General features: G+C 41.4%; 1 protein-coding gene across 4 annotated transcripts in view; it reads right to left on the bottom strand.

The window, feature by feature from the left end:
* The window catches only part of LOC111243865 (putative sodium-dependent excitatory amino acid transporter glt-6), a 30945-nt gene that overhangs the window by 4353 nt on the left and 10130 nt on the right, over nt 1-16462 (bottom strand). For 2 of the 4 annotated variants that reach the window (XM_022790085.2, XM_022790084.2), the window contains 8 exons: nt 9359-9462; nt 5506-5655; nt 2991-3207; nt 2156-2198; nt 1397-1499; nt 1082-1208; nt 274-507; nt 56-149 (listed from right to left, as the gene is read on the bottom strand). In XM_022790085.2, coding sequence (XP_022645820.1) covers nt 56-149; nt 274-507; nt 1082-1208; nt 1397-1499; nt 2156-2198; nt 2991-3207; nt 5506-5655; nt 9359-9462 — 1072 coding nt within the window. Of the gene's footprint in view, nt 1-55; nt 150-273; nt 508-1081; nt 1209-1396; nt 1500-2155; nt 2199-2990; nt 3208-5505; nt 5656-9358; nt 9463-10617; nt 10793-16462 lie in introns of those variants that run through there. The other 2 variants (XM_022790086.2, XM_022790088.2) reach the window with 2 other exon arrangements.

A 16462-nucleotide genomic window follows, 5' to 3' on the forward strand; every position in this document is an offset into this window, starting at 1 on the left:
TCACCTATGTTGCGTAAAACCATATCGATAAACCAGTACATTGTACACGACTCACAGTGACTCCGATGGGTATTACAAATTTAGCTACACGTTTGTCCACCCCGCACTTGTCTTCCAGTGCGCGCAGCATCAGGGGCATCACCGGAGCGCTGTGAAAAGCGAAGTTCGATAATGGCTATCGTAATTTAGACAGCACTAAGCTTGTATGGCTTTGAAACAACTCTATCCGCATTAATAAAGAATAACTAACTGTTCCCTGTCCTTGAGACGCACCTGGCAGCACAAACGAAGGCACACATGCCAGGATAGGCTAACTGTAAGAGAAGCTTGAACGGATTGCCTCGTGTTAGAACAAAGTAGAGGATCGGCTGTACACCGAACAATTCGACCGACAGAGCAGATACGACTGTCAAGATAAAGAGCGCCATTTGATGAAAAAGCAGAAGGATGTCACCAGCTTCAAGGATCCTCGCGCACAGCAGGGAACAAACTCCGACTGGCGTGAACCTGCGAAACGAATTAAGGGAATAAACAAGGTTAAAGAAGAGTTGATTATTAGCTCCTGGTAATATATCGAAGAAGTATACGCAACGTAATTGGCTGGTTGAGTTATTTTTCCGTAACGGTGGTTGTTCTACGGGCAGCTTCCTCGTCACATTCTAATGACCCTGGGAGAACGAGTCAAGTTGATGAACCAAGCTCTTGGATCGGAAGCTATTCGAGGGTTGTCCGCTCTGTCTTTGTATGCATTCCGAACACGAGGCTCGTAGCTAATCACCATTTGTCAGAAACTAATGTATGACCTACGACGTTATGATCACAACTTTACGTTTGTGGCAGTATGATCCGTCTGCTATATTCCTGATCGTTCCTAAATTCAACGGAGCGACTGGGCTATGCCCAGTTCGATGGCGCTGTAAGTGTCATATGTGAAACGAATACTGCCGTTTATCGTTGGATACTAAGGGAGCATTGAAACGATATGAATAGTGTAGGTTGTATTATACAGACTTCTCCAGTTTGGCCAGTTAACTAGTTCTTCTGTGAGCTATTATGTCCGCAGCAGGTTTCAGACACTAACCACATAACAATTCCGACAAGTTTCATTATGACAGAATCCAAGGCAGAGAAAAAATGCTTGAGAGGGTCCGCCGGAGTGCCCATCGAGCCAATTGTCGAGCCAAAGGCAATGCAGAAAACGATCAGTCCTGAAATGAGTAAGTCACACAAACAAGCCCCGCTACAATTACCCAAACGTTCTGATCTGACGAAACCCCAAAATAAAAATAATTGTCATGCATCCGTTCCCTCAAAAGTCTAATAATAATAATAATATAAAACATAATTAACGATAGTAACTCATGGTGATGCGAATGATTGATTATAATAGACTCACCGAGAGAATTTGTCCCTCCACGCACATGCCACACCCTCTTGGAGATCTCCTTCACACTGCCATCCAGCTGCGTCTGATTCTTGCTCTGGTAAGCGGAGTAGCCCTGTAGAAAGGGACGAAGTCGTAAACGACAACACAACATGAATGGAGTTTATATTTAGGTACACGAAAAGTCCATCGTTTGGTGTCGCACCGGCGGTATGGAATTGACAGCCGAAGTTCGAATTCACCACACGTTTTTTTTTTTTTGTTTTTTGTTCCATGTCTGATTGAAACAAACTTTGGTTAGGGGGTGTGCCTGTTTTCTGCTTCTCTATATAGAGAATGTTATGATGAGTTGTGTGCCAATATGTCAGTAAAATTCAACTGGTTATTAGGTGAGTATGAGAGACAATGGCTGTGATGGATGATGAACTCTTTGGTAATCAGCTCTCTGAGCATTTAGTTAATCCCCGAACGTTATCCGTTCTTTTGGCAATTCCATCCTAATTCGAGTTAGAAATAGTTGGTAACTTGAAGATGATTGCTGAGATAAAGTTGGAATGAACCAAATGTGTTTCACCTATGGAATCGATTGTTGTGTTCAAAACACTGCGCCACAATGGTGACACACTGGGACACAAGAATCTTACGAAGCTACCGTGGACATGTTGTGAAGCCTCTGTGTATATCTTAAAGCTGGGCGAAGGAATAAATTCTCAATTTTCTGTGGAGTTTGGATTGGCTCCAACGTGAGAAATCGCTGAGAATTCCACTTACGCTATGGGTCGTGGCCTCGATCAGGTTCTCGGGGAATGCATTTCTGAAAATGGCGATGGGTCGGACCATCAAATGCACCACATGTATTATCTATCGCACTACCTATTTATGTCTACTAATGGCTATGGTTACAAATGAATAAAGCAATTAATGATAACTCGGATTGCCTATTTATTCCGTCCTAGCACGATGATCACTGGAGAATTTCCACTGTTTTCTGTATTGTACAGTTGATGCATATTGAAGCTTCGGCTGATTTAATCGTATACTAGACTTGGCAATATATATTTCATACTTAAGAGCAATTCGGATTGAACCTAAAATCGATTGTCCTGTTATATAAAAGTAATCATATAAAAACACTATGCTGCATAATATCTAGAGTTTATAGATATGTTTTACTGTGACAGCTTTTTTGTGCCGTTACTATGAGTATTGAAATTATACATGTAGCTTGCCGCTAGGACATTAATTAAGTGTTAGGAATAATATAGAAAATTTTATCATTTTAATTTACTCGCTCTTAAACTAACTAATCTACTATTCAACAGTATTTCAAAGCTATGGAAGCTAAACTAGACGATATATTTAGCATTCAACTAATACGTTCTACTGAAAAAGCATTTTTCATCCTGAATTTTTATCACTGGACGCATGCTAGCTACAAAAAAAGCCTACTGCTATATTAGCTACTAACGAAGTGGATACTTAGCAGGTCCTAAATAGCTTATATTGAAGTGTACGTATATATATGCATCTATGTGTCAAGCAATGCTCGTATTAATGTGCTCATGACACTCATGAAACAAAGAAACTTTAGGCGACTCTTTTATACCTGATGAGATCCAGGAACGTGTCGGTCAGGGTGGGAGTTTTCTGACTCTGTTGCCGGCTGGTGTCTTCACCGACCAAACCACTCATGTCCCTTCCAGGATAAATGGCGGTCACGAAGCATAACCCGATCAGGGCTGAGATCAACGATGTCAGCATGAAGATCGAAAGCGTCAATAAGGCCATTTTACCCTGGGCCTTACCGGACAGATTGGCGCTGCCTGCAGCGATCGATACCAAAAGACGGGATATCGACAAAGCGCACAGCACGGGCGCGAAGACGCATCGACGTACACATGGAGAGACGCAATACAGATTAATATGAAAAAGATCATCATCGTCAGATTCAGCATACTGATGGTCACGCTGTGAAAGTACTATTATCTCACTTGTACCGCAGGTACAGTTATGTTGCGGCCATAATGATTAAAAGGCACCATCACTGCCTACGGAAACACTGGGAGACACAGGCTTTTAGTGCGAAGTATTCGGTTTCATTTGAAGCTATCGTGTGTGAGGGACATTCCATAAAAAGATTTGTCATATACATATATTCAGTTAAATGTGTACTCGCGGTTATGAATCCAGTTCGTATTGAATATACAAAGGATTTTACGGTAATTGGTAAAGTTTGCGGATATTTCTTTAACAGTCCTCGCTTTCTGCTCCGGATGGATCAATGGGGTAGCTTGTTTAAATTTTAATGTCATGCTGTTTACATTTTGCTTTTACATAGGCTTACATATATTTGCTCTGTTAATGCGACAATTACTGTCAGTAGCACCGAGCTCGAACTCCTCATCGACTACGTCTTGCAACGTTACAAGTTCAGAGCTATTCGTGACGTACAAACACTAGCGTTTTTTGAGCATTAACATACGCTTGTCACGATGAAAGCAGATATTGAACTCTGCTTTACTTAAAGGCAAAAGCTCAACCTCCTAATCGTTAGCGAAGTCCTGACCGCCTGAGCAAGGGGGTAATCTCATGGATAGAAAATCACGGTCAGAACCACTGCGATTGTTCCTTTCACCGATCTCGGATACGTATAGAGGAAAACGAGTCATTTACGTCGATTAATTATCTAGGTACTCACTAGATAATAAGCGCTAGCTTTAATAGCCATCTCTGGTCTCCGCGTTTTTCCGAATGGGTCTGTATTTGATAACGAGCCCAAAGTGCGGTCCGCTGGAATCGAACTCATGGCAAGTCTAGTTTCACCTTAGACGTGATCAGTAGTTTTCGTAGATCACATAAAAAATACTGTTGACTGTTATCCACGATATGGGCCGCAACGTTTTAGTAGCCTCCAATAGGTGAAATTCACTAGTTAGTCATAGATGATTTTTGAAGTGGTACTCGGTTAATTATTGTTATTGTTTTTATTGCCATATGATAGTATACTTTTTCCATAGTGCGTATTATATACAAATATAGAGCACATGTCCATAAGGAAGGATATTTGATTCAGATAGCGTTATACGTCGTGTCAGTTGACGACGTTGTTTTTTATACAAGCATCCTTCTGCCTGCCATATATGGCTGGCTGGCGTTTTGGAACTCCATTTATGCATATGGCGGTAATTTACCAATTAGCTGCCAATGTGATAGCCGCCGGTTAGAGAGACGGCGCCTCGGTACGTTGAGTTCCTTGATTCAGCTAACCGGCGTCAACCGTCATGGGCTTCTCTGCTCGAAAGAGCTTCGACCCGTCCTTGGACTCAAGGTACATTTACGAGACAAAAAAGCGAGCCTAATGTCGATATCGGTCTAGGACAGGGTTAAGGGACGTACAATTTCCGAAAATGTACAAACAATATGCGCGGGCGGAACACTTGAATTTGGCTAGCGGAAAGGTCAAAATCGAGTCGACCATATTCGAAGTATTCTCACATGTTGCAAAGCCGACCCCGTCATTGTTTCGAATTTTGTCTGCACAATAACAGAACATATAGCAAACGGGACTGCAATAAATTGATTTGTATATCTATGGATATATATTTGCTAATCTGAAAGTTATTTTACACTTACTTAGGTACATCAAAACATACGTATACGATACACGGTGTTGCCAACGGGTAAGTAAGGGCAATCACAGACTTGGCCCTTGATAGCTTAACAAATATCGGCAATAAAAATTAAGCCGACTTACATACTCATTTTTCTTGTACACAATCAATCAATGTGGATCTATCAAAAAAAGACTTAGTTAAAAATAGAACAGTCACTTAACTCGGTTACGGTATTCGAATAAATGTGTTAGCTTATATCAATGGACGCTCGCCTCGTTGTTGTACTAGTGCTTTATCTACATAATTAACTTAAACTTGTGTCGTCTGAACTACAAGCACGATACCGATGGTTGAATCGATCTGGAACGTACGCCGCCATACACATTGCGTACTGGTTCAAGTTAGGTAAGCGAAGCTTCTAATGCGGCTCGACATTTCGCGAGCTAGAAAACTAACTAAGGTAGAGCAGATAAATAAACTGCCTGAAACCTTATAATTTCCATGTACCCGAAACGATTGTAGCTATCATCATAGGCAGAATGAGTAATCGAAGACAGCGCATAAACACTTCTCCAGGCAATTCGACAAACGAGATCATCTGAACACTTGGTTCGAGCGACCGTAACGCTACGCCAAGTACGATTCCGGCAATAACACCTGAAATACAAAAATAATAACTGTGTTTATATGTATTTGCGATTCTTGCCATCGTCAGTGGCAACATTCACTATTTATTGCATTGCCTCTATAAAGTGGTAAGCAAACCAAATCAAATCAAATAGGCCCATACTCGATACAAAGCTTCTTTAACAGCCCAACATAATCGTACGAACTTAGGATAATTACGATAGACTTAGGATAGTTTTTTTTTTTCTATAGCAGGTTAAAAATTTAATATACTTCAACCAGATAGCATGTTAAGCTGGTGAATGTAAAACTACGCATTACCAATGTCAGTTAACGCTTTGGATACGGGGGTCAATCTTGTGTTAGTCATTAATCTCCCATTTGGTGTTGTCTTGTTTAAAACGATCAACCGGTCTGATGACGAGCAGCCCGTGGAACGGACGTGAAAACCACATCATCTCATTCATTTTCGGAGTAATTCTTAACCACAATTTACCTCTAGCCGTAAGATTACGTAATGTATTGCTGTTTTCGGCATAGCAAAACAAGCATTTACGCAGACTTCCATCCAAACACCACTAATCGGGAGAGAACGGCCACGCTATGGGACTTTTCTATTAACCCATCGATTGAAGCAGGCCAAAACCCAGTGGGTGCACAGACGGCGTAGCAGGTAAGCTAAGCAACAATTTACAAGGCGAAGATTACGCGCCATAGTGTACACTGCTGTATGATGCTCCTCTTCTACACGTTGGTTTCTCGGTTCTCCTAGGTCAGATCTACGACTCAATCTGACCTTGGGGTCAACCGACAAAGGATCCTGAGGCGAATAATTGTCTACAATTATACTGACATTATCTGCAATATTATGTCCCTCCTCCCCCTCTCGATTTACCACGGCTCGTTCATGTGTCCCCTTTCTCTCCTCTTTATCCCACCGTTGTATCTTTTCGCTGTTCCAATTAAGCGACTAGAAGATTCGCTCTAGACAACGCGAGGTCCCTCTAACCTAAGCACACCCTGGTCACAAAACAGACCCGAAGAAAATCTCTTGCATGCCTGTGATAGTAAAGGCCTAGAGGCCTATGCCATACACGATTAACTAGCTAGCAAGTCGGGGTGGTAAACACCCAGTAGACAATACCTAATTTGCGCGTCACAAACGATCTGAAATGTGGCACAGTTCTATACGATGCAGCTTACATCGTCGGCTTATTAAAACGTTCTCGTTGCAAAAACTGATAGTAAAGTTCGAGTACAATAATGCACTTCGCCGATGCACCGGCAAGTACGGCTTCATTTTTCCCGTACGTTAACTGGACATCGACCTCAATAGTCTGAAATGTGTGTGACATGCTCGGGTTCTTCGTATGTTACACGTGTCTTTAAAAAAATTATATAATCAAAAAAAATCTTCAGGTACATTCTTACATTTGCCTGTTGCGGTAGCTATCGCATTTGCAAAACCTGTGCTTGCCGCTGTTGGCATCGGGAATGCAACACGATCATATTCCCTAGGCTTATGTTGAGTGGGCGTTTGCCTTCCTCAGTAAAGCCTTCAGAGAATGACATGCAGTAAGTAGACGAAAAGTCTATGCGATACAGAGTTGCCTACAGGTCTCCTGCAGCTGTTACTGCCGATGTTGCAAGAGACATTAAAAGCTTGAATTTCCATTGAGCCAATGAGGCAGCACCCTGAAAGGTCCGCGCTTCGTCTCGGTTCATTTTCACAGTACGAGACAAAGTAGAAGTCGCACATTTGTACATATTGCGTCGAGACGCGATGGACTCAATCTGAGTAGTTGTAACTCGAACTCTAATCATTACCATAGTTCTCATTATTGCAGCGCTATCTTGCAGTTCTTGTCACTGTAGAATGTGAACTAAGGTAGCTGAGCTGACGATGCCCGTCCATGATAGTTGGTAGAGAGCGACTGACCCTCTCAAGACACCTTGACAATCTCGCTCAGCCCACAGGCTGGACTGCGCTGACCAGACAGAAAAATAGGCGGCCAACATCTTTATCTAGGCTATTTAGGCGGGCGGATGCATAGCTTGTACTGCTTGGTACAAGTGAGCTTATAGCATCGACTTCGACTCGACGAATTGATCGCGGAATCATCTAGCTTGTTTTAGAAAATATAGCTGCTATTTGTAACTAGCTGCTCAGGATAATGAGTAAATTGTCTTCGTTCATATATCCAAAGGCACTTTTGCTCTTCCAATGGGATCTAAGTTTCATTTTTTCACATTACCTTCTAAGGCAGCACCAGTCTACGGTTTATAGTATCCGAGACAACAAGACCTATCGTGCGCATGCTTGGCCTGTACAAATCAACTACAGAATTCGTAAATCATGTATGCCGTCCTAGCCAATTCCCCGAAAGGCCGCGATGTGACTAATGTGCTAATCGAGAGTGTATGACAAGAGTATGATGTTACTTCACGTTGCTGCTAAACTCCGTCCGTGCGCGACCCTTAAGAGCTGGCTTCGAGTATGCTCCGTGCACATACATCATCTGGATAGCTACACTAACGCAGGCTCAAACTATACCCTTGAAACAATCTAGGCCTTAGAAAGGACGTCCTGGGAGCATCGACTGCGCGATGATGGGCTATCGGACAGCCACCGAACGAGTAAAGCAATAGGGGGCAGGGCAGGACAGGACAGGACATACTTCGTATGTTGCGATAGCCAGCAGAAAATAGGAATAGCTTATTTTCTCGCCTGCTCTTATAATTGTCCATGTTTGCTTGCGTGAATGTCACGACCCTTCTCTTCAGTCGAAGATGTATCATATCGAAAATCAGCAATCGCTCAATTTCAATAATGAAATTCAAGCGTTCGTAACTTCGAACGCCTTCTGACCAGCCTCGGTTTTTTTCTTTGAATCTACTCTTCAGTTTTCTATTACATAAAGTATACGCTAAATCGCTATACCGATTAGATTTTTCTCCATTAGATTTCTCCAGGGTGGTTCATACCAATAGATACTAAGCTGCGTCGTAAATTTTTAATAAAAGTGTAGTGGTCGCCGGGACTTGTCATGACGATGCGACAACATGGCGGGTCCCGTTCAACCCTAGTTACATACCACCTGCGTTCTGGTATGTCTCGTTAGGAGCAGAGAAATCGAAGAAGATCCGAAGAGTTAAAAATAATAATGAAGTACCTATTCAAATCTTCACGACAACAAAATGCTAACTGGACTGGTGGTACAGTGAGTAGTCTATTGCGTTCATGGATGCGGTTAAAGGCATGGAAGGTCATATGTATTTGTATATAAAAACAACTACATAACTCAACGGAAGTGAGAATCGCGCGTTTTAATCAGTGGACCAGTACAAACAGCACGCAGATGTTAGCGCACACATGCCATTTTAGATCGATTGATAAGGTAGCGATTCCGCACTCGAACTTGAAAGGCAAACTATCACGCTCAAATACGCTGACAAAGCAGTCTTCAATGACAGTAGGTACATTGTACTTTTGTAGTATTTGAACAATTTGGCCTGTGTGCCATCCGTGGTTATCACTACTCCTTGCAACTTGATATTTTTCTTATTTTAATCACGTTACATTATACGGCTCTACTGAGGTTAGACAATTCCGCCATACGCCATCATATTTCCATCATTCTAATCACGTGAGCGCCTCTTCATTTCGTCTTTTCTCCTTGGCACGTTGAAACGTATCGTACGTATATTACTCTACTGAACGATTTCAACTCACCAAAGACAGTGGTAACGAGGAAAAAATTCTTCCGAATTACAGTAGCAATCATAGTCACGATTGTCGACATATCCGAATCGCTAGAAACTGCGTCGGCCTGATGCCTGCAAAGGATCGACAATTACAGCTTTGTTTTAAACGAAGATAAGCCATAGTAACTGCTATAGCAAAGCTAGAAAATCAAACACAGGAACCATCGTTTGTGGGAAAGTCAACATAAATTGAGCCTTGACATATTCTTAGATAACGAATACAATTAACAAAGCAAGCAAGCTTCTATTGAAAAGCCCGAGGCATGAACAAGTGACGATGGCCGTGTTACGAAAAAAACACGTCTTGTACGTTGTTGTTTTGTTTCTAGATTTAATAGCTATTTCTAGCTAATCAACTCGCAGTAAGCGTTACGCGCACATATCTCTAAGGAACTTTCAAATGTCCATCGCAGAAAGAACGATTCGTGTTTAACAAAATTAACTTAAATTTAATGGTTTAAACTAACGATTCTGGCACAGCGGCATCGTTTTAGGTCAATGCATGTTTCGTGTGCTTTGTTGACACAGCTGTGCGCGCATACGAAAGCGTCACAATATGGCCAGTCTGTCAAGAATATTAAATAAGACACTACAAAATTCTTAATTTTTGACACCAAGTAGAAATTCAGTGTGAATTATGAGTACTTTATTTCTGTCTTAGAATGATGTACTTCATGCAAGCGCATTCAGAGGATTGAAGGGTAATTATTGGACGCTCTGGAAACCAAATCCACACTATCTGTAGTGTAGTAAAGAGTATTAAATAATAACAAGGTCTTAGTAATTTATCTTCGAATAGTCCTAATGGATCAATCCCGTCACGCAGAAGATCATCACCTAATTAAAAAGTCTCAAATCGTTTAATACTCAAGTTTTGATCCAACTTTGGCCTAGGCTAGAGAAACTACAGCGGTTTCGGGAGAAATGATTCGAAGAAGGCAACTCAATAAAGCATCTGAGTTATGCCAGCATTCTAGGGGTTTAGATCGAACAGCGAAAGTATATAGTCTTGCATCCCGTCACTAAAAATCTCGTACGTCTTTAACTCGATGTAGTCTAGACTATACCTTAATTTTAAATAAGTTAGACTACAAGCTCAAAACTGGATAACTATTTAATTTTTCTCTTGTATGCAATTAAAATATATAAAAAACAAGAAAATTACAATTATCAATTATAATGATTTGGAATATCGACCGGCACCCTGCAGCCTTCGAATCAGCGTACCTCCATGTCATTAATTTAGCGAGTTTATCCATACGGAGCATTGTTCGTATCTCTCTATGTTCCGAGTTCTACGTCTTGCAGCCGTTCGACGTAATTCCGTCAGATGGCTAGTTCCCAGCACGAAGCAAAGCGTGTCCGTTCCCAGGCTCGACTCTATACTACAACGTATCCCTAATATTATCAGGCAATTTCCATACCCACTAAGCTATGATGGAAACCTTACTCATGTCTAACTCCTGGCCGCAAGAACTTTGATCCTATCTGATGGGAGATACAACGATTTGCGAAGTCACATCATTTCCCGATACGTCGAGTGTACCTGTAGATTGCTATATATATATATATATATATATATATATATATATATAGATAACTAGAATTACACGTCTTTTACTGAATGGAAAATTTCCACGGCGGAGTAGTTGTTACAACACGAGCGTTTAAAATAGAATGAGGGTTGTTGTCGGTGCATTGTTCCTGTATAGCGCGGCCGGAACTTCGGCCTAAGTCAGAATAGAACAGATTTTCTGTAAAAGCAACGACAGCACTGAGCACTGCCGCAATGGGCGGTCGACGACAGGCAGGCAGACGTTAATGTACGTGAGCCCGATCGTGTCGCTCTTAGGCAAATCTTAAGCAAACTATGGGTCGAGCAAGTAGAAAGCTCGTTTTGCATCGCCGTTATCCAAGGCTACCGAGAAAAAAAAAAAAAAATATTACCCCGAGTTACCGATGGCACAATTCTAATAGCTCAAGCAATCCGTGAAAAGTATAGGGAAAGCGAAAGTGTTTGAAATTTCGTTGCTTGCTTATTGTTTACATTTTTAAAAAAGAATCATCCCAGATATCTACGAGGGCGCATGACAAGCAACGTTTGCATTGGACACTCAGTTACAATGTCGAGTTGTAAATTTTGACCCTTTATAATAATAAGGAAACAAATTTAGATGAGCATAGCCGCTAACAGATGAGATTCACATGTGAGAAATTCGAAATACGACCGAGACACATTTATTTCGTCGTTCCGACTGCAAGCGGGTCCGCACATTTCACATGTCTACGAATGAGTTGAAAACGATAGGCCCCCTTTTCTCGAACGCTTCCAGTTGTGTGAGTTTACTCCATTCAGTTTTTTGGCCGACACTTCGCTCTAATAGCACCCCACAGCAGTAATAACTGCTCGACGGCGATTGCTAACGAGAAATGTTTGTAAGACGAGACAATCAGCCGATTGTTATGGGCAACGCGGGCACGGAAGACACGGAACACGCACTGGACGGTCTATGATAGCAACAAAGGTTAGCTCGGGCGGGCTATAGAAACTTTCCAGTGCTCTAATCACAATGACAACACTCCCGACGCTGCTCGTATAGCCCGCCGGTGACTATCTCATAAGCAAAAATAACTCTGGACCAATGGGTAGCGGCGTCTGTGCTGTCGCAGCTGCAGCCGCAGCGACAAATATAGCCCGAGGCCTAATTTAAGCCAATGGTTCTATTTTTCTCGTGTTTGCAATGGCTTGAAACAATAGCAAATATGTCTACACCGAAAGGAATCGTTGTAGACGGATTATGGCCAGTAGCAGCAGACATATTGTACTGGACTATGAATGTATAGTATAGCACCTTGAGCTTTAAGTGAACGTTGATTAACTATCTTAAGGTTCACTACCACAGAATCAATTGTCCTATTACGTGTTTAGGTAGGTATAAACGATGTGACCTGTGACATGCTTTACTTCGCTTGCAGGGTTTCAACGACAAAAAATGTTAGAGTACACCATGCGTAGTTTTTTTTTTTGTCGTAGTAATCGCCATTAACAAGTATATGGAGTCTGTGCTTCAATACAAAGCGCCCACACTTGCGTACTTGAAAGTCTCGTTTACTTTTAGTTGGTCTTGACCGAATTTTGGTCAACACCTCATGAAGGGTTCATTCAAGCTTCATGGCGAAACGGGGTTTCCAGCCACAGATTTGCTAGCTTACCTACGACGAAGCAGTTTTTATTGATTTTTATATTTTCAGTGTAATGTGGGTAGTTATTAGGCTTGTCCTCCGACTGTAACAAGAAGCCGACTGCTGCATAAGAAGCATGTCTCGCTAATGACCGACAATAGTTATCGTCTAGAGCAATAGAGGAAATATTTATCAAAGTAGGTTGCATAAATACACATCGCACGAAAATTTCAATCAAATGAAAATTTTTAAAATGCTATCGTAACTCGCATATTCCTTTAAACACTGAAAAAAAAAAAATGCCCAGATGGCAAACGACCCTTACTGCTATAGCGATAGCTGGCCTTTATTCGTCCGATCCCTAATACTGGTTTGTAAGCCAATCTAAAATTCGGACAGATAACTTTCTACAGTTTTTGCGTTTTTTAAGTGAATGAAGGAACCTCCTGTCTATGCGTCAGGCCATGCGTCACACAACCAGTCGTGGTGTGGTGACTCGTATCCGTTGTAAAGGCCAGAGGAAAAACAACTTTCTAGAAAGTGGCTTCTTTCTCCGTTATTTCCGAATATTTCCATTTGTTGACACGCCTCTCGCGTTTACTTAAGACACGGCGATAGGGCTGTATGGCGGGTGTAGAATAGAGGCTCTATGTGTCGTTAGGTATCACCATTAGGCATCCTATCACACGGACGGCTGGTCCCTTGTGAAGAGCGACGTCGTCGAAATAGTTTAGTGGGTAACGTAGTTGAGTGCTAACCTTAGGGATACGTTGTGGTCTAGGTTCGAATCCATAGGGCACAGAAAAGAAGCCTAAGGTATTTCTGCACCCGGTGCGAAAACCCTGCGTCCAAATGTTATAAGGTTAGAAGGCTCAGTAGCGTCAGAATGCCAGCCTGTACTAACATGTCGATAGGTACAAATTTCGAATTTTTTTTTTTAATCTCCGCCAAAATTTTACCGGCCAAAAGTTCTAGGTGAACTGATATTCATACGATCTATATACAGGGTGGTGGAAATGTTCTTTAACAGTTTAGAAAAAAATAATTATTTTAAGGTATGTATGTATATATATATATATATATTACTGCAAACATTTAGCGGAAACTGAATTGTGCATGTTGATGCGTACTGAACGTTGACGGGCACAACTAACTTTCAACTGTTAGAAATTGTCGCACGAATTTTCTGTTGTATATTTTGCAAGGTTTATGGGCAAGACGCTATTTTTATTTTGTTTATTATAAAGATCTACGTTAACATCGCGCTTATTGAGCAGACCAACGTTTCCTGAATTGGTATGTATGTATATATCAATGTGTTTGTAATTTTCACTGTAATAACATCAAGGTTATAAGGCTGCCCGGCCAAGAAAACCGCAAGACAGAACTGCCATAGTTGTCCAACACGAACGCTCATGTTCGTGGCGTTTGCTGTATGAGCACGTATCAGACATCACACGTAAGTGACAAAGACGCTTTTTTTTAACATTCTAAAAATAGCCCCAAGTGTTATCCCATATGGAATGGTGGAATGTGTCTGAGATAATAACAAGGCCGTCCTGCCTTTATGACCACTAAAAAAATAAGTACTACCTGGATTAGATTAGGTATGTCCGTAGACTAACATTCGAGGAACACGCGACGTTCTGATTTCTTTCGCTAATTTTCTCAAAAGCAGAAACTAAACTGGGCACAGACGTCACGAATGCATTCACTTTGTAGGTACGTCGTCGCCCCAGAAACTCAACCTCTGGATGCATCGACCTCTTGCCTCGTCCCGCCGGAGACTAGGCCTAGTCTTTTTTGAAAATATATGCAGGGTGGGGTAAAGTGTACTTACAGTGAAAACGTATAAATCAGAAAAATGTTCAACTAATAGTTGTTGTAAAAGCAGGTTAATTAAAGCAGCATCCGCAATATCAACTTCTTGTCATTTCTACTGGATTTACATATCCGTTTCACAGTACATATAAATTCCCTTGTACCCAAACCCCGTATATATGTATGTGTACATATACTGTTTCTATGGCTTCGCTCGCGAGAAACTCTGCCGGCGACTTTTTTCAAATGATGTCGTCGTACAAGCCTTTGTGAAGTCATAATCAATACTTTCATATGAAGTAATCATTAGGTGGCGGTCTTATTCGAACATGGCTGGTCGCGTCTTCTTTTGTGTCGGCCGTGGGTCACTGACTTCAGACTTTGATGCAAAGTACAAGAGTCAAAGCAACGAAAAAATCTGCCTTCACCAACGCCTAACCGTAGGTATTCTTACCGCACCTTTTTCCCATTCAGAGCCGCACTGTCGGTGCATCTAAACGATTTCGATGAGGCAATAAATAGACTTTGATCCCGGAGTTTGCGTTCAACCAAAACCTGCGCAAAGGTCGACATCGGTCAATTTGAATACAATTTTGCTTAGGTTTCTCTAGGTCTTACGGAAATTTGTGTTTTGCCACAATGGGCATCCATTGTTTATACATGTAAAACAGCTTATTTAAAGCCACTTGTTTTGATAAAACTATTGATGCCTAAACACTTGAACATGTTTTCTTTATCGATCGTAAAGTACTGATTATACTTTAAGGGTTCGGTTGCTAGGAAAAACCAGCTGTCCCTCTATGACGCAGCGAAGATGGCGTGTCTCAAGTGCTTTATCAGCCGTCCTTGCCCTGTGACAATAATCGTCGAATGTTTTATTATTTGGCAGCACTTTCGCAAGGCTGGGCTAAAATGTGAGGACTATTTCTGACAGGACAGAATACGCGTGGCAGAGTTTTTCTAGTCTTGGATATGTAGGTCACAAGCCCATTTTCGCTATCTGTAAACTTTCAGATCTATCAACCTTTTTTTTGTTCATTAACTTTCGTCGGAAATCACTTTGAAACGCGAAATACTTCCTTTTTTCGTTTTTTTCGTAGGTAAAGTAGTAAAATATGGTAGAGTTTCAAATACTTAGACTATATTTTACCCGATGTCTATGATGCCTTCATGGATACTCTGCATTGCGCTCCCACTGGCTACGATAAAATGTTCGTCTTTCGCGGCTAAACCAAAAGTGTATGACACGTACGGTATGGTTTGTACGTCAAACGGATTCAAACTTTGGCTACTTGCTATAGCTACGGAGAAAGTTATACATAATATGGTTAGGTCGTTTGTCAAATATGGGTCTGGTTAACCCTCAGACTAAAAGTTTAAGCCCTGAAATGTCATATTGTCCGCGGCCTTTAAATATATTATCGGCAAATGCTCATATGTTGACGAACGGCATTCTATTGATAGCCAAGTCAGACAAAGGCGTTAGCAAGCTGCCCGGTTATATATACGTAAACTTTACTTAATAGTATTCAGACTAGTACTAACATTTTGGCATCTTTCTCGATACTCAATCTGACAGAACTCCCGAAATAGTCATTGACTAGCTATAGGACTATGATATACTGCCGCAAGCGGCACTGTTCGGTGAATCTGGGGGTGCTAGTTGTCCCTTGATCTATACATAAAGCCGTCAGGTTCTCTAATGAGTCCGTGTTGTTTCTAAGACTATCGATGGTTGACTTGTCCCCTGTTATGCCGTAGTCTACACCGGGCACTTGGCGGATCATCCTTTTCATAAATAATTTTTGGCGGCCTGCATATAAACTCGCCTCTCTAAGGTTTCTAGCCCTTTGATCGGCAGGAGGCATACTTAAAACGGTTTCTATTGAACATCTATATGTTATGCTTTACACCGTATGGCACACGAGTGCAGATTATGGTATTTTATTTTTCGCTCGTATTTTTAATCAGTACAGAGTCAACTATGTAACTAAGTTCACTGTAACTTTAGACATCATAGTCATATATTGTGTTACTAATGTTATTGAAACTACATAGTTAAAAGTGT

Source organism: Varroa destructor, unplaced genomic scaffold (genome assembly GCF_002443255.2).
Source record: "Varroa destructor unplaced genomic scaffold, Vdes_3.0 BEIS01000002.1, whole genome shotgun sequence".
Classification (NCBI taxonomy): domain Eukaryota; kingdom Metazoa; phylum Arthropoda; class Arachnida; order Mesostigmata; family Varroidae; genus Varroa; species Varroa destructor.